Consider the following 18505-nt stretch of genomic DNA (forward strand, 5'->3'; position numbering starts at 1 on the left):
TGGAGGACCTTGGCCCCGAACAATAGCTCCGCAGGGAAAGTTCCTTTCCCAGGCAACAGCCAGCACTGCTGCGTGGCTAAACTGCCTTTTACTGCTCCCGAAATTGTCCTCGTAGATGGAAGCCCCTGACGGCACTGTGTCGCATATTGTCCTCAAGAGCAGATTTATGGTAACAAGGCAGAGGGTAATTCGATGCCCCCCGGGTACCTCCTGCCGGGAGATACTAAAATATCCCACTCTAACCCGCTGCTAAGTGCTCCGAGTGATGAATTCTCCTAGAAACGAGGATCCCCAAAGGCAGATCTGGTGTCTCCTTCCTCCTGCCTTGTCACGCAGCCGAGCGGCTCGTCGCACGTCCCGGCCGAGCAGGGGGCCGGGGCCCCGAGCAGCCCGCGGCGGCAGGACCAGCGCCCCTTCCTTACCCCCTTCAGCACTTCCTCCAGGTGGTCGCAGAACTGCATGAAGAGGTTGATTTTCCAGCTGGTGTTACAATTGACCGAGTTCACCTGCGGAGCAAGGCAGGGAGCTCACAATACCAGAGAAGGAACTGGGGAAAAAAGCAAAAAAATCCCCAAACAAACAAACGAAAAAAAAACACGCCAACCCCCCCCAAAGCAGGCAAGCCCTGAAAGCCAGACCCCACCTTCGCGGCCCGGCCTCCCCCGGCTCCCGGTACCTCTTTGCAGCCGGCGTTGTCAGCAAGCTCATAGTTGCTGGCGTGCAGCGGCTGCCCGGCGTTCACGGGGTTCAGGATCACTTTGTCCCCCACGACTACCTGGGGGGGCAAAACGAGGAAGAGGGGAGTGAGGATGAAGGCAGGCACCCCGAAGCTCAGCTCGGAGCTTTCTGCACTAACCCCCCGATGCCTTTGCTTGTGGACGTTGCCTTCCACGTTGGCCCCGCACTCACGTTATCCCCGTTGCTCCTCAGCTTCCAGAAGGGCTGGATGAAGAGCCAGGACCCCTCGTTGCCGGTGGCGTCCAGCGTCACCCGCATCGCGTTCTTCTCGAGCAGGGCCGGCAGGCGCTTGTTCACCGTTAGGTACTTGTTGCTCTTCATGTGCAGGAGCTGCAAAGCCAAACGCCGCGGCTGAGCTCCCCGCGGCAACAAAGCCCGGGGGCTATGGAGGACCCCAGGGCCGGTCCCTGCCCAGGAGTGATGCCATGAGCCCCCTTCCAGCACTATCTGACTCTCTTCCGCTAGCGTTTGCTTGAATCCATGCATTTCCCCCAAAACCCTGTCGGTCGGAGCAGCTGGGACCTGAAAGCAGAGCGCTGAGCCTACCGGAGGGGAGAGCAAGTGCCCGTACCTGGATGACGCTGCCGTACTTCACCACGTCCCCATGCACTTTCTTGTTCTCCGTCTCGTTCTGCTTCTGCTCCATCTGGGCTGCATGCTGTCCACCAAGAGAAGATGAGAGCTCGGTGAGCACCAGCCCGTCCCAGGGAGGCCACCTCGCCCTCAGCCGTGGTGAGGGCCGAGGACAGGCTGGGACACCACCCCAGCACCCCCCTCCCCCAAATACCCAGGCACAGTTTTATCACTGAATGGTCCAGAAATGCAATACGAGGTCCTCAGAGTCTGAGGGCTCAGACCAGCAGACCAGCATGGCCCGAGCAGCTGCATGGAGCTGGACGAGCCGGGGCAGCCGTGCGTTTGTCACCCAAGGCCAAGGACTTACTCGCTTGCCCAAGGAGAAGACAGCACCCAAGTTCCCCAAAAGCCCCGGCTGGGCAGGTCTTACTGGGAAGCACCAGCAGGGACCCCGCGCACAGGCGGAGGGCTGGGGAAATGCCAGCTCTTCCCGGCCTCAGGAACTGGGGATTTGCGGCTGGGCTGAGACCTCGCAGCGGTGCCGGGAGACGCGGCAGGTTCTGGCCCGCCGCGGCGGGGGCCGACGGCACCCGAGACACGGTGCCAGGCGATTGCTCACCACCCCCGGGGCGTGCGCCGGCCCGCGCCAGCCAGCCCCTCGCTCCAAAACCGCAGACGCTTTCTGCGCGGCGGCTCCGGCAGTCGGTGGGGCGGTGTCAGCACCCGCGGCGCGAGGCAGGAATTCGCTCCTGGGACGGATCGGTGCGGGAACGCCGAGGGCGCGACTCCTGGCCCGGCGGCTCCCGGACCGAGCGGCAGCCACGGCACAGCCCCGGGGCACCGCCAGCCCCGGCACTCGCGGCCGCGACTGCGTGAGCAGCGGCTGCTCCGGCAGCCGGAGATGGGGGCGAAGAAGGTCCCATCCTGCAGCTGCCAGCGCGGAGCGAATGCAAGGGCAGCTCTCGGGCGTAGGGGAGCCTGGGACGGCCCTGGCACGGAAGCAACCGCGGCAAGGGATGAAGCTGGCAGCGTATCTAACCTCTCCTGTCCTAATTGCTCCCCTGTTCACACGAGGAATTGGGAAATAAGCTGAGCTAAGAGCCAAGCTCTGCACCTTGCGGGAGGTCCAAAGGGAGAGAAGGCGTCGCCGTGCCGCTGCGCAGTGCGGCCAGATGGAGCGGACCCCCCATGCACGGGGCGGGTGCCCTTAACACAGCAATTTAACATGATTTCCCAAGCAGGCATTGCCAGGGCTTCCAACCTGTCTGGTGCACGTTGCTGCATTGCAAACGCTTGGCTGTTCTGAACGTTGCGGCAGCTTTAGCTCCATCCCCATGCAGCTCTGGGTGAACATTTGTCATCTTCTACCCCAGGGACATGACCCTGCCGGGTCTTGGAGGTCCAAGCCTGCTCAGACCATCAAGCGGTGGCAGCTGCCATCAGGAAACCAAAACCAACAGCCCTGGGTGCCCCCAGGCTTAGTCTGTTTAGCAAGGAAAAAAAGTCCCACTGAAGCAGAGCGGTGAGAGTGAGACCGGAAAGGAACAACCCCACGGAGCAACGCGGCTCCAGCAAGATCAGTCACCGCAGCAGCTCCCCCAGCTGCACCTACAATTAGTCAGTCGGGAAAACATCAAGCCTTAAAGCCACTTAAAAACAAAGGCACAAAAGCACGAGCTTGGAAAGGGAACAGCAGGCTTCTCAGACCGCCGGGCAGGGTTTCTCCTCGCAACACCTGGGCTGCTTCTATTTCAGGAAATTACCTCCTCGGGTTGAAAGATATTCTCAGCCTGCAGGAGACGCTGATAAATCAGAGGCTGGATTTCAGCTCTCCGCCAGGATATCAAGGGGCTTCGCAGCAGAGCCAGCACGGGAAGCAAATTGCACAGACTCCCGGGCTCGCTCACTGCTTGGCACTTCAAATGCACTTCTGCATTTCCCAAAAGGGCAACACCAGGAGCAGTGCAGAGGAACAAGGAAATTCCAGAATTTCTTTAAGACAAATAAAGCCAAGGTTCAACCAGCCAGGCTCAGAAACGAGCCCTTCCGTCCACGCACGGCGAGCACAGGTGTTGACATTACGAGTTGCATGCCAACCGAAAGCAGGAAAATAGAGAGTGTTTCTGCGTGAGGTTAATGCTATGTGGTTAGACACAGCAGGATGCACTGACCACGACTTGGCATCTCCAATGCGAGCCGGGATGCTCTTTCCAGACACTTTATTAGACTGCGCTCACCAGGCTCAGCGCAGGCAAAACTGGGGGAACCGTGGGGCCTGTGCTGTGCTTGAAGTCTCATTACATGATTTAACGAATCCCTCCTGAACTTCAGCTCTATGAATCATCCCCGCAGCCTTGCCAGCTGTCTGACGCGATTATGCAATGTTTAGCATGGGCCTTTTCCAAACCTCATGGAAGTCAACAGGATCCTTCAACTTCCACAGGCCCTTTGGAGCAGGTCCTGCCTGCAGCATCTCCCGAGCCAGCCGGCGTGGGCTCAAAAGCCAGCACGGCCTCGTTTATTTACAGCAAGGCCATGGCGTTTGCGAAGGTGCCCGCCAGCAGCGAGGGGCCGGAGCGCCAGGACCTGCCGCCGCAGGGCTGCTCTCAGCGCGGCTGCCCGGTGCATCTCCGCCAGCTCCGCTCTCCGGTGCCCTTTTCCCCTTCCTCCAGGCACCTCTGGGGGCTTTCTCGCCCCGGGGAGGTGCTGGGCTGTGCCGGTCGCTGCTGCGGCAGCGCGCTGCCAGCTCCGATTTCTGCAGCGATGCTGCTGCTGCTGCCTGAGCTCGCTGGAAACCTCCGTCCCCCGGCAGCGGGGAGGAAGCAGGCAGAGGCAGACAGCGGTGGGGAGAGGAAGCAGCAGCGTCTTCAAAGGGAGCAGCAGAAGGGCTGAGATGGCCGCGGCAAAGGCTGGCAGAGGCAGCGGGGCCGAAGGGCGCTATACCAGCACGTCTCACCCCAAAACACCAGCATCGCTGCCCTCCCTTTCTTTTCCCACCTGTTCGGTCACTTGGATCCATTTTTTTTTAGGTCTTCCCTGGGAAAGCCCCCTTGCAAGCGATGCCCAGACCTGACACTCCTTAGTGGAAGAGACCTGGCGAGCCCCCAGCTCTGGTGGCAGAGCTACCATGTTTTTAAGCTGCAGGCGTCTCCGGCAATCTCTTTTGCTCACAGACATTTGCAGCAGCCCTGTCTAAACCCCAGGAGAAGCAGGAAAGCCCTCGCTTTGCAGATCTGCCTGAGCACCCCCACGCCCAGCGGGTCCTCAGGCCAAAAAACTCTGCGGGGAGTTGTTGTTTCTTGACTTTTCCCAAGGATGGAGTGGAGATCGCGCACGTGGCAGGCACCGAAATGACCGCAGGTCCGTCACGCACGTGGTCCCTTCCTCACTTTGCAGCCCGAGCTGCAGCAGCGCCACTTTGGCACCAAATGAGCCATAAAACTAGGGGCTCCCAGGCCAGATGCACCGCCGGTGTTAGCAGGCACCGTGCTTTTCTAGCTGCACCAGGAGCAACAAAAGCATCAGCGGCTCCCTGGCCGCAGCTGTATTTACCGCCCGCTGTCACGGAGCGGACCCAGCCCGGCCAGTCTGCGCTGCCAAGGGCTTCCCCCGTGCCAAGGGCAGGCACGACACAAAAGCAGAGGAGCGGTCGGGAGCCTGCGACGGGAGCCAAGGTAAATTCGCCTCTTCCCAGGGACGGGGGAAACACCTCCAAGGCCAGCTGAGAGCACCTCACAACAAGTATAACCCGCAGAGCAGCATGTCTCTCCTGGGGCCAGTCCACCCACTGACCTTAACCCTTCAAGTCTTGCACATACCGCAGCAGAGCAAAGCACTTTATAGAGGTCCTACCTCTACCCCTTATAAGATGCCACGATTAACTACAAGCTGATGGCTGCTGGAGCCTTTCCTCTAGTACAAAGCGGTTGTGGCTAATGGTCCATGGTGGGAAGAGGGTGGTGAGACAAGAGACAGCAGAGCTGAGATGAGGGATGCCCTGGGTACAGCAAAACCCAAGAGATGCCCTGCTCTCCCAGGCAGGCTGTTTCCCAGGAAGGAAAACACATCAGGAACGTCACAGCGAGGGGTTCAGATGTCATCAGCCAACCAACCCATTGGCCTCTCCGCCTCGGGGGAAGAGGGTCCCTTGTCCCGCGCAAGCTCTGCTCACCTGGAGTTTCTGCAGCAGCACCACGTCAGCGATCTTCTCCTTGTCCTGCTTGGTTTGCTTGGCCTTCCAGTACTGCTTCTGGGCAGAGTAGCGGTTCATGGGACACACTTTGAAGAGGCAATCTGGAACGAGAGGAAGCTGAGCATTAGGCTGCACCGCTGGCGTGGCGGTCGGCCAGCGGCCTGCCTTATAACGCAGAACGACACAGGCTCCTTCTGGGGGTCCAAACCAGACCTGGCCAGGGCTGGCGGAGGGTCTCTTCACTTCGTAAGAGCTGGAGGATTAGTTTCAGACCAGGCTGAATGAGTCCAAGAGTAACTCCACTTCTTGGTCTACTGATAGAAGTGTTTCCATTGGAAACAAGCACGCAATTTGGGAAGGAAAACTTTAGGGGGATAAAAAGCATTGAGGAAGAGAGTGATAAACAAGCAAGAGCATCCCTCTGGAAAGGGGGCGAAGCCAGCAGGATGCAGGTGCTGCGAGACAGTAAGGAGGGAACATCTCCCCCTCTCATTCATTGCCCTAGAGACCAGATATGCTGAGCCAGCAGGACTGAGGGTTGCTGGCCCCGTTGTGCCGGTGCCATCAGGCTATGCCAGCTTTGCAAACACGCTGTTGCCCTCCCGTGGCTCCTCATAAAGAGACTTAATTGCCAGCGCTGGAAGCTATAAGCAACTGATCCCAAAAATCTGTATGCAAACAGCTGCATTTCAAGGCCTGTAAGAAACCCCGTTTGGATCTGAAGGGCCCAGGTCTGGATCCCAGTTCCCCCAAACACCTGCAGCATTGCAGTACTCGGTCAGATTGCCCCAGTTTGCTCATTTTTCCCCACACCGCTCTGGCCAGGACGGGGGTACAGCAGGGACCCCCCCCACAGCAGTCCCAACAGCCAGCTCCAGGACCTGTGTGCTGAAGCACGAGACCAAATCTCTGGGAATTTTAAGCCAGAATCCTAATTCGGATCCAGATCAGCAGCTCTGCGGGGTGGGGAGGGAGGGTAGGAAGGGCTCTTTAGCCTGGGTCACCCTAATTACCCCTGAAATTGCAGCCCAGAAACTTCAGACACAAAAAGAAAATCACTTCCATCTCTGGCCCGGGGCCGAGGCGCTGGCGAGCTCCTATTTATTTACCTGGGAGTGACGAACAAACAAGCGCGGAGCACGGTTCTCACCGGCTCGGGCGCTGGGAAGAGGCCAAGTTTCACATTTCGCTTTACAGGTCGGTTTGCTCACGGCAGGTCCCGTGCCAAGGAGCCTTTGTGACACCGGGCTCTTAGCGAGGGGCTCGAGCGCTGCTGGCGTAGCGCTTTGCTGCATTCCCCCACTGCAAGGCAACTCGCAACAGGGCGGGAGAATCGCTTTGGCCACCTGCAGCACCTTAAATCGTTTCCATTAAATTGTTAATTAGGCTGCAAGAGGAGCTGGTAGAAAGGAGAAACTGGGGCATGGGGAAAAGGGAAAAATAGAGAGCTATTAAGAGACAGGTGCAGAGCCAGTCCCTGGCTCTGAGCACGCCCTAACCGCAAGGGCTCTTTGACACCCACAGCTGAACACTGCTGCTCCCCGTCTCTTCATACAAAGCCTTGCTTTGCAAATAGGGAAACCGAGGCACGGAGCAATTCCAGTAGCTTGCACAAAGGCCGGCTCCAGCAAAGCTTGCGGTGGACGCTGAAGACTTTGGCGCTCCGGCCTCAGTGATGACGATATTTTGCAAGGTGGGCGGAAAATCCAGCGGCTGAGGAAAGCTCCCACGTTCGCACTGCCCAGCGAGGGGAGCAGGCGTAGGAAGTAGGTCAGGGCTGGGGCGAAGCCATCGGGGACTGGCCCAGCCGCAGAGGCAAAGCCACCCTGCGAAGCCGCAGGGGAGGAACCGGCGCGTTTCCGGCAGAGGCAGAACAAAAGCATCCTGCGAGGCGCTGCGGGGTCCGGCGAGCGTGCAGCACCGCCGGCCCCGGGGCGCCTTGGCCTCTGCATCTGCAAAGTGCCGCTGGAAACCGAGCCAGCAGCCCCCCGAGCCCCCCTGCTGTCCCCCACCCCGCAAAGCGCGGGATTTAAGCGCCTCATTTGCTTTTTCCTAGCGTGTCTGAACACAGGACCAAAAAGAGCCTTGCAGGGAGGAAAAAAACCACGAGAAAAGCAAATAAAAGAGGCGCCAGGCGGCTTTCGGAGGCCCGGCCAAGCCCAGGCACCACGCAGGCAGCGGAGCTGGGCGTCCCTCGCCCTGCAGGGACAGGCTCCCGCGGTGGGTTTCGGCATTTCCAAAAACCATTTGGGCCCGACTCTCCCTTTGGTGCAGCCTCGAGGCAGGGAGGGAGCAATCGCCCCTTCAGCTGCAGGAGACGGGCCCCGTCCCCACATCCCCGGCTGAGCTGGGACCCGCGGCCGCGTTACGGCAGCGCAGGATAGGGCAGGGTCTGGCCACAGGATATGGGGACGGCAACCGCACATTAAAATCCACTCGAGCCTCTTGCTGCTGCTGCAGGGAAACAGAATCGGTCTGTTGTTTTTACCTTCCTCGCAGCGATAGCTATCGAGAAGGGAGACCGCTACTTTTCCGGCCATTAAAACAAGTAGCTGGATATCCTGATAGGGTTTGCACACAGCAGAGCAGAGTCTAGACCAGACCTGAGTCTGGAAAAGAGATTCGACTCCCACCCACGTCCAGGAAGGGAGATAGCGGGGCGCTGGGACGGGGAACCTGCCCGAAACCGCGGCGGTAGCACAGGCCTCCCTGCAACTGCTCCCAGCTGCTCCCATCCGGCCACGGGAAAAAGCCTGCTGATGTCCGGGAGCACGACGGCTCCCGAAGCTGCGGGACTCGCTGTGAGTCCACGTGTGTGCATGCACGACGGCCGATTAATCACCCCCGTGCACAAAACACGGTTGCATTGCTGCTCTGACCGCTCAATAACCCAAATCAAAAATCCCAAATCCAACATGATCACTGGCGGTGGGAAAAACGGGTTCATCCCGCGCCCGCAGCATGGTCCACAGCCCGTGCAGGAGCCGGGGAGCTCCCTGGGAAAAGCCTCCTCCCGGTGCTTTGCAGCGAGCCGTGCGCACGGGACACACCGTGAGCAGCAGCGACGGTGCCCTGGTTGGTGCAACGCGGGCAGAAACGAGATGCTCCAGGCTCGGAGCAGCTGTTTGCCTGCAGCAATCTGGGGAGCCCGAAGGTCGCAGCAGCGGGAAGAGGACCAACACCATCCCACCGGCCTCACCAGCTCTCCTCCTCCTCGCCCCGGCACGGGATGGGGAGCCCCATCTCAGATATTCACCCCCGTCCCGCACCGTGGGCGCTCGGCACCTCGAAGGCCTGCCCCAGGGCTTGCAAAATGACACGGCGAAGCCCGGGGAAGCCGGAGGCGCGATCCGTTCCTGCAGGCCAGGAGCCGCCCCGGCCCTCCACTGACTCATCCCGCTTCCGCCGGGCCCTGCCGCGCGCTCGGGGCTGCCCCTCGCCGGCGACGGCAAACGGCGAGCGCGGTCCACGCAGGGCAGCTGGGAGCGCGACGGGCGAGGCCGGGCAGGGATTTAACGTCTCTCCTGAGCTCTCCCTGAGCCCAACCTGCCTTGCAAAAGTGCAGCTTAATCTCCCCGCTCTGAGGTGCAGCCAAGCACGGCAACCGTAGTTAGTGCTTAGCGCTAACGGGCTGGCCACCAAACAGCGCGCTGGGTGCAGCCGCCCTCCGCCTCTGCTCCCGGCCCGCAGGATGCTCGGCCGCGGGCATCCCTGGGGATGCGCCTCGGGAGGGTCGGCTCAGCCCTCGGAGCGGGAGGACGCGCGCGGGCCCCAGTCTCACCTCGAAACTTCTTGGGCGGGTTGTCCAGGTCGCCGGCCGCCGGCTCCACCACGCACCGGTCGTCCACCAGCCTGCGCGGGGGACAAGAGCAGAGGGTCAGAGAGGGCGGCGAGCGCTGCCCAGCCACACCAAAAAGCTTCATCTCCCACTTTCTACCCGTTTGCGCTCTAGAAATGTCTATAAAGATTATATTTATTTTTCATTATTGTCCCTTAGGTCCCTTGCTGGGAGCGCAGAGCCACCAGAGCCGCCGAGCCGGTTCGGTCCCCTGCAGCGATGGGGGAGCAGGGCTGGGAGCGGCAGGCTGAGGATGCTGCCCACGCCACCCCCTTCCCCTTCTCACCATTTCACTCTTCATCCAGCAAAACAGGCCGCATTCAGCTTTTGCACAACGATTCTCCGCCCAGGAGCAAAGCGCCGCGGGGTGCAACGCTGCTGGAGGTAGCGGGGGCTCTCGGGAACCCGTCATTAATCCTTATCCGATCGGCGGTGCCGGCTCTGCCCATCATGCGCGTTGCACCCCATCCTGGTCCCCCCCCTCCCCTTTGCTTCCCCAGCATTGAGCAAAACCCCGCGGGTCCTGCCCCGGAGGCTGAGGACCTTCCCTGCGATTTTGGGATGAACTGGACGGGCCCGGTCCCGCCGGCCTCTCCGCTCCGCCCGGCGCGTGGGAGACAGCCAGGCACCGCGGCAAAGCTCCCAAGGGAACGAGGCGCTCCAGCGAGACAGGCTCGACCCGCTCGCCCGCTTCGCGCCCGGAGAAACCGTTCCAGGAGCCACCTCCGCGCCGGGGGCTAGGAAGTGAGCAGCTTGTCCCCACCCGCGGAGGGCAGGAGCCGAGGAGCCCGCGAGCGGAGGAGGGAACGCGCCCGGGACGCGATCCCGGTGGGGGCTCCGTGGCAGAGGCCGGTTCCCGGGAAGAGGCAGGACGAGGCACAGAGGAAGAAAGCGTGCAGGCACCGCGGGACGCGAGCTCGCGCCTGGCCCGGGGCTGGCGCCGAATCCACTCACACACATGCAAAACGAGATTGTAAAAGCCAGAAATCATGCGGTTTCAATAAACGCACTTTGAGCTTTTTGTTGGCCAAGGCCTGCCTTGGCTTTGCAAGCACTCGTGGCTGGCAGCACTGGGGGTACCGGGCTCGAGACCAGGGACTGCCCAAAAGGCACTGCTTTTTCCATGGGCTGTGACAGCAGGGAAGGAGTCAGGCACATTCCCAAACCCCTGTGGGGCAGAGAGTTGGAAAGATGGGAAAGAGGTGAAGAAAGAGGGGGGAAAACCAGAGCAGAGTGGATGCAGCTGGAGCAAAGGGCTGCACCGCACGCACCCACCACGCAGGAGCACAGATGTGCAAAGCCGTGGCCCAGGCCTGATGCCAGCTGCTGCCTGTTCTGGTTTCCACTATTATCGCTTTTAAAAAGTCGGGGTTGCACAGACATTGCCAGAGTCAAATGGGAGCGATTTGCTTGTACGCAAATACGAGGGCTTCCCCCTCCACATGTGGAAACCGGGCTCCCCTCGCCGAGGTCCCCGATCACAGCCTCCCCGGCCCGCTCTGCCCCGCTCCGGCTCCGTTATCGATGGACAAAGTCGCCCACCCGGCATCTCCGAGACTGCCGCGGGCTGCAGCAGCCCCTGTGCAGAGTTCGAGCAGCAAAGTGCCCTGTTCCCTCCAGCGCCTACAAAAGCAGACGGCCTCATTCATTTATGCACTTAAAAAAAAAAAAAAAAAGAAGAAAAAAAAGTCTTCCATCATGGCTAGGGGTCTCTGACAAAGCATCTGATCCGTGTGGCCCCTTTCCAGCGTCGAAGTAAACAGCACCGCTTTGCAAAGCTCAGGAATCTTCCACCCACACCAGCTCCGGCTTGAAAGTTTGCCTGTGATGTCTCCATGCCCAGCATTACTGATCCATAACGTAGGATGGGAGATAGCGACCTGCCAGGCTAGAAGGCTTAATTAGTTAATGATCTCAAAGCAGTTTCAGTGCCTTTAATCCTGGGATTACACGCTTTGCAGAAATGCAAAGTATTTTTATTAAACTGATCCTTCAGACTAGCATTCTTCAGGAAAAAATGCTGAAAATAAAAGGATTCTGACATGGTGGACATGAGTCACCTGTGCTGCTGCTGGGGCCGGGATGCGATTCGGCTATAACCCTCACGAGCGCGGCAGGGTGGTACGAAGGAGGGCGGTACGAAGCAGGGCTCCCTCTGCCACAAGGGCAGCAGCAGCTCTCTGCCGCTCCGAACTGCGGCAGGACGCTGGGCACGGAGGTGACGGCACCAACCTTTTCGCAGGTGTTCCTGAAAAAACAGGCTTTTAGTGCCTGAACACCTGGAGAAAGACCCTGGGAGAAGCAGCAGGCTGCTGCATCAATAAAAACCTCATTTTCCCCTTTTGCAATCCCCCCCAGGGAGCAGCCGGGGCCTGATCCCGCGCATCGCCCAGTCACAGCAACGCACACGCGAGCATCTGGTTAGCTTTAAACCGTGCGAGTCAGCGCAAGCGGTTCCAGTGGGGCTTTCGGCATGCTTAAAATCAAGCACAAAGTGATCTGCTGGAGGGGGGCCAGCGCGCTTGGCCCCGTGCGAGGCAGGGCCTTTGCCGGAGGTCAGGGGAAGCAGCTTTCCCAGTGCTGGAATCCGCATCGATCCGACACCCCTCGCCCTCCCCGGGGACGGCGGCCAGCTGGGGCTGGCGTGGAAGAGCCGCTCGCATAAAAAAAGGGGCTCCCACCGCAGCACATCGCTCCCGGGAAAGCGGAGCGATGCCCAGCCGGAGGGACCCACCGTGCCGTGCACCCGAGGGGAGCTGCCCTGAGGCTGGGGCTGCCGTCATGCGGGACGGGCGCAGAGCCCCGGGCACCCTGGCAGGGCCACAGCAGCAAAAAGAAATCGAGCGAACGCAGGGCGGCCACAAAAACGCAGGATTTAACCCGCCGTCCCGCCATCGGGAGGAGGAAGCGGCGCCCGGCCCCGCGCGTTTCTCCTTTGAGCAGACACAAGCTCCTCCCGACCCAGCAGGGCTGAAGTTACCCTTTAACCAGCTGTGTTTCCCTGAACTGCTCCACCCTGTAAATCCACCTGCAATCACAATTACAGCTATCAAAGGTGCTATTTTACATTAAACAGCCAGATCCCCTTCAGCAGCCCTTCCCTGCTCCAAGCCTTTCTGCTCCGCTCCGGGGGACGCGCCGCTCGCGGCACCGGCATCACCGCGTGGACCCAGCCGGAGCAGGGATCAAAGCAAGGTCTCCGAGCTCCTCTTCCTGCTTGGCTGCTGCTGTGCTTTGCACAGATAATCCCCAAAGTGCTCCCCGGGTCAGCAGCTACTCCTCTGTCCTGCAGCAGGATCTGGGCCGATTTCAAACAGGCATTTCCTCATCCAGCTCCTGAAGAACCAGCTTTCCCGGAGCAAACCTAGCAGGGTTACTGATGGGCGCTGGGGACACTGGAGACGCCTTTTATTGGCGGCAGCAAAGCCACAGGAGTGAAGCCAAACCGTCCCGCGGGTCGTCCCCCACCTCCCGGCAGAGCAGGGACCTCTAATCCAGCCAAGAGGGAAGACTGGACCACGCTCAGGTCCCCGCATCCAGCAAGCTCCTCCTGGGCAGCGCCCTGTGCCACCAAAACCACCTTGGGCAACTCTGATATGCCTGTCCCATTCCCCCATCTTCCCTAAGGGAATGGGATGCCTCCAAGGCACAGCCAGGAGATGCGACCAGCAAAGTGGCTGCCCTCGACACAGGTCTCCTGCCACATTTGGCTGCTGCTGCTGCTCCAGAGCTGTTGGGTCTTGCCGTGTGCTCCCATGAGATCACTTAAGTAACCGCCGTTTGGTCTATCTTCAGCATTTCAGCTAGTTTGGGTATTTTGGCTCAGCGTGTGCCCATCCAGCTGAGCACTGGAGCACACACAAGTATTCCCCACCCTTCAGCAGGAGGTTTTTCCTCCTTAAAAGTGTGCGCGCACCCGCTCCGGACAGCCGCCGTGGGAGGAAGGGCTTCTGCCCCGGGGCCCTTGCTGGGATGGGAGGCTGCGGGCAGAGGAGGCTCAGCAGCGAGGTCCAGCCCTGGGAGCTGCCCTGCGTCCGCACCAGCCCCCTCCATCGCCCTCGACAGGTTCCCTTCACAAAAGGAGGAAAGCGACCACTTAAGACGCCGGAAATTTTTGAGATTAGTATTAACAAGGGGCCTGATTCAGCTACGCTGCTCATGCTGGGACCTGCTTTGCAAGGGACCCCCCGGTCTCAGGAAACCTATCTGCCAGCCAAGTCCGGTCCTGTGCAAGCAGCCGGTCCAGCCCCAAGCGCTCAGCTTCCCGACACAGGCTGGAGAGCAGCATGGGGCTGTGCGTTCCCGACAAATATTCCTCCACACACCTAATGGTCAGCAAAATGCTGGGCTGATGCTTTCATGGTGGAGCTGTCAAGAGCCCAGCAAGCTCCCACCGGAGACCGGACTCCAGTTTGCCACCTCTGAAGGACGCACATCCAGGGTCAGCAAACAGCCCCGTTTCCAAGGTCCAGCAGCCAAGGACCTTCCTTATCCAGCCCATTTCCCTGCAGACCAGGGCCAGGCTTCACCCTACCACGGGCATTTAAGGACTCCCAGACCTGCTGCTCCTCCCGCCAGCTGTGCGTCCCCAGCGCAGACACCTGGGACAGGCAGAGCCCTGCATGCCCTGGTGGCACCTCCTGCAAGCACTGCCAGGTGTATATTTAGGTCTTGCTCATAGCCACATCAGGAAGCCCTGGTAGCACCAGCAGAGCTGGTGCAAGAGCTCAGCTGGGCTGCCAGCGCTTTGCGGGTAAATCAGGGTATGTCACTGCACAGGGCGCTCGCAGCCAGCACCCAGAAACACCCCACATCTCTGCAGTTCGACCGAGGATCCCACCGCAGATCCCCAGCCTGGACCACCCTCGCCTCTCCCCACCACGAGGACAGACGGCAGCGCGGATGGGCGGACGGAGCGCTCCTGGCAGGGCGCTCAGCCAGGCGTGCAGCACCCGCGCTGGGGTTAGCTGAGCTCTTTGCCTTGCAAATGAGCCAAACAAGGTCCCCCACAGCGAGCAGGGCTAGGGAGAAGCACTCTCAGCGAGTCACCCCGGCCCTTATCACGGGAGTGATTTAAGGTGCGGTTGGGTCTCCCAGGCCGCTGGGCACAAGGGAAAAGAGCTGCAAAGGGTGGGAGACAACCTGGATGAAACAGAGCTGCAGAAGAGCGGGGCTGGCCAGCAAAAGCCAGCAGCGAAGCTCGAGTCTCTCAAAGGCAGCCTCACTTTTCAGATGTTTACAAACAAGATTAGAGAAGCACCCTACAAAAGGGGGACCTGGGGGTCAGAGCTACGAAGAGACTGGAGTGCCAAAGCATCTAAAAGCCTCTAGATGTGGCTCCTGGAGAGCCATTAGGACATGCTACACAGGCTAAAAATCCAGCATCAGGTCCCACGGGATCATCCTCCGCATCCAGTTTCACAGACAGGCTCGGAGGGTGCTCAGTGCTGAGCCGTCGTGGTTACAGACCCTGCCTCACGACGCCTCGCGCTGAGAAAGCGGGCCAGCAACGAGGAGACCTCTCCAAAACCCACCTTGGGGAAGTTGTCCCACCCTTTCAGGGCCACGGGCCAGGTGCGCATGTGTGCACGGAGGCCTGGGTGCAGACAGGCTCGCCGTCTGCACTTGCAGGAGGGGAACCTTACGCCCAGCACTGCATGGTCGCATGCACAGAGATATTTGTGCCCGCGCACACCCATTCACGCACGGCGGCACGATTTGGGGCAGCCTCGCGCGGCCGGCCGGATGCAGACCTCGCTGCGCATTAAGCGAGAGGCTGCATGTGCCCAGCAGCGGCTGCACGAATGCGCGTAGGCGAAGGTATGCACGTCTCCGGTTATACGCAGGCATGTGGGAGCAAGTGCATTCATCTCCGATTATACAGCCGGGCAGCTCCTGCCCCAGGAATCCCATCCAAGTCCGCATTCCTGGCTGATCTCACGCTCGCACGTGCACCGTGGGGCAGGCGCGCTGGCACCGACCCACCTCCTCGGAGCAGCACCAGCCCCGCTCGGGGCTGCAGGGCGAGGTCTGGGTCGCGGCTTCGGGAAGCCGGGCAGCCCCGTGAGTGGCGATGTTCCCAGCCACACAAGCAGTAATCCCCTAAGGATTACCCCACGGAAAAGCCCACCCACCCCCAGCAGACCTCATCGCATGGGGGACACGGCCGCTGCCGGCTCCGCAGGGCAGATGCTCACGGTGGGAGCAAGGGAAGCCCGCGTCCAGGGAAAGGCGCATTTAAAGGTCATATCCTGGCTTTGCCCACCTGCTGCTTTAGCAGCACCACTGGCTTGCACAAAACACTCAGAACAAGGGACAGGTCCCCACGGTCTCTGCCTGTCCCCCCAGACCCGCTTGCTGGTGGCTGATGCATCCAGGGGGCTGCAAGGAGGCAGCTCAGCCTGGACCCTCGTGGCCACCCAGCTCCCCCAGCACCAGCCGGGGCCACCTCGGGCTGATGCCTCCCGCCTGGATGAAACGCAGCCGGGCAAACCGGACCCCACGTCCGGGGGCACCGCCAGTGCCGTGCGAGGCGCCGAGCTAGAGCCAGGCACCGTCCCAGCGGACGGCCGCACCAAACAAGGCAGAAAGCACTTTGAAAAGTCACTTAATCACGCTGTGCCCCAAGGATGGATCACGGCTGACTAAGTCCCCACGTCAGACTCATGAATAGCCCCTTCTCGTCCCACTGAGCCCTCACTCTGCCCAGCTACAAAGCTCCCCATGCTGCCGCCAGCTCCTCGGAGCTGCCGTTTAAACCCGTCTCATCCCCCCAAGCCCCAAAGCGGGGAGAAGTTTCTGCCCGGGGCTGCCGGAGAGGGGGGGCTGCTGGGTCCCCCCGGGGGACAGGACGGGGGAGCCGCGCAGCCTCCCAGCCCGCTCCCCGGCTGCGCCCCGCTGCAGCACCTGGAGGTTTCCGGCCCCTCCGCCCGCAGCCTCCACCTCGGCAGCACCTTCACTTCCCTTTCTGGGGGGGGAATAACCCCCTTCAGCAGCCGCCGTGGGGAGATGCCGGCGGGGAGGGAGCGGGCGGGCGCCGGGACGCAGCTCACTCACCCCAAAGTGCTGATGAAGCCATTGACGGAGCCCTCGGCGTACAGGGAGACGATGTCCCCGACGTGCAAGAAACTCGACATCTCATTCATGGTTGCCCTCGCCGCGGTGCCTCCGCTTGCCCGAGTCACCTCCCCGTGCGGAGACCCAGCATGGAGCTCGCGGGAACCGGCGCTCCGGTGGCTTTTCCCGCGCTCGCCGACGCGGAGGGGCAGCCGGAGGCACGCGCGACTTCTACATGTGCCGCACGAGCGAGCCGAGGGAGCCCGGCCGCGGGGCGTGCGTGCCGCCGGCGGCAGCCGAGGCAGAAGAGGCTCAAGTGGAGGCTCGCATGAGATGCGTCCGGCCGGCCGTGCCTCCGGCTCGGCACGGCTGTCTACCTGCAGCCAATGGAGAGCGATCAGGAAGTCCTGCTCGGAAAAGAGGAAAAAAAAAAAGCATGCAAATATTTTTGGCCTGGGAGGGGAACCGGAGCCGCTGGGGGGATGCCCAAGCAGAGGCCCCACCCTCCGCTCCCCGCCTCCCGCGCTGGGGGAGCAGGGTGCCGTGCACCCCAACGCCGTCGAGCGGCCCCCGGGTGCAGGGTGGGCACAGCCCACCGCCCGACCGGGGAGGAAGCAAGAGTTTGCGCCGCTCGCTGCTTCGGGAGCTGCCGAGGGCTCCCCTGGGCTCGCTCCCCGTCCGAGTTGGCCCCGGAGTCCCTCCGGCTCGCTCCCCTCGGCCAGGGCTCCTCGCCTGCCGGAGGCTGGGACTGGCACCGGGGCGTTTTCCCTGTACAGGGGCGAAGGCAGGGTGCTGCAAGCAGCAGCCAGGGGATTGCAAAGCTACTTTTGGTGTGCATCAGTGACAAGCGAAGGACGCAGCCCAGATAACCCCGTCCCCCTCCCGCAGGAGCAAGTGACGAAGCAGAGTCTCCCGGCTCCTGCTCCCTTGCTCCGACACTGGGCCAGGCGAGCCAGCCCCTTCCCAGCCCAGCACCTCTCCCGGGCGCCCACAGCCCGGCACTGCCCGCACTTCTGCTCCTGCCGTTTGCTTCCCCGGCTCTGCAGCGGGACCAGGTGCCCTGGCTCTCCCGTACCACGAAACTTGCTCGTTTGCCAGCGTTTCCTCCCAGCCCCAGTGCAGGGATCCTGGGAAACAGCGCCGCCCGCACCGCCGGGGAAGCCCGGCTCCGGCTCCGGCCAGAACAGCTCCCGCTGGATTTTTCTGCCCCAGGCGAGTGCTTGCGGCAGGAAAGCTTCAGCCCCGCTGCCTTCTGTCGGCCCCGAGGCTCTCAGCCAGCGTGCTCCCCGTCTGCCCCCTGCTACCCCTCCTGCTCCCCCAGCCCATCCACAGCAAGCCTCCCCGCTCCCGGGGCTCTCCCATGGTTTCCCAAGCCAGGATGGTATTTCAGCCGCTGTCTCCAGCCCCGTCCAAGGCTGTGACCAGCACGCAGAGCCCAGCACGCACGAGATGCCACATCCAACCTGCCCAAAGCGACCAGGAGCCGAGAGCGGGCAGGGCTCTCCCTGGACCCCCGCGCACCCAGAGCATCCCCCAAGCTCACCCGGTCCCTCCCGGCCCAGAGCGACCCTTCCCTTGGGGACCCCGACACAGCAGGTCGGAGCCGGGGGAGGCTTTTGCGGGGGCAGCAGAGGCGGCTGTCCCTGGCCGCTATCCGACAGGATGCCGGACTGCCCGGACGGCAGGTCCGACCTGCCTGGCAGCGCCCGTGCTCCCGATTTAACACCGGTGGGAAAGGACTGCATCCTCGGAGCATCTTCTGGACAGCGCAGCCGTCCTAGTTCCGCACTTTTAATTAAAATTCCCTGCTGCAAAAACAATATTGGAAAGGGGGGGGGGGGGAAAAAAGTGCGATGCTTTTTTGGGTTGATTTCCCTCCCGTCCTCTTTTCTTGCAAACAAATACACAGGTTTTGGAATCTAAACCTTGCCCTAAATAGTGTTTTTTTTTCCACTAGGAAACGGACAGGTCCCCTGGCAGAACAAAGGAAAAAAATTAGTGCAATTCCTCAGGGGGAGATGCGAATTCAGGTCCATCAGGATTAGCTGCATTTTCAGCACAGGACAAATTTAGAAGCCTTTATCTCAGGGCAACAGAGGGGGAAA

At 61.2% G+C, this 18505-nt stretch overlaps 1 protein-coding gene across 1 annotated transcript in view; it reads right to left on the reverse strand.

Moving 5' to 3' along the window:
* The window catches only part of ITPR3 (inositol 1,4,5-trisphosphate receptor type 3), a 44030-nt gene extending 27210 nt beyond the window's left edge, over positions 1 to 16820 (reverse strand). Inside the window, exons 1-7 of the mRNA XM_026111757.2 lie at positions 16401 to 16820; positions 9288 to 9358; positions 5486 to 5607; positions 1310 to 1396; positions 910 to 1068; positions 677 to 775; positions 423 to 506 (exon numbers count right to left, since the gene is read on the reverse strand). Of these exons, the coding sequence (XP_025967542.1) occupies positions 423 to 506; positions 677 to 775; positions 910 to 1068; positions 1310 to 1396; positions 5486 to 5607; positions 9288 to 9358; positions 16401 to 16489 (711 nt within the window). The 5' untranslated portion in view covers positions 16490 to 16820. The remainder of the gene's footprint in view (positions 1 to 422; positions 507 to 676; positions 776 to 909; positions 1069 to 1309; positions 1397 to 5485; positions 5608 to 9287; positions 9359 to 16400) is intronic.
* Positions 16821 to 18505: the final 1685 nt, after the last annotated feature.

Source organism: Dromaius novaehollandiae, chromosome 27, assembly GCF_036370855.1.
Source record: "Dromaius novaehollandiae isolate bDroNov1 chromosome 27, bDroNov1.hap1, whole genome shotgun sequence".
Classification (NCBI taxonomy): domain Eukaryota; kingdom Metazoa; phylum Chordata; class Aves; order Casuariiformes; family Dromaiidae; genus Dromaius; species Dromaius novaehollandiae.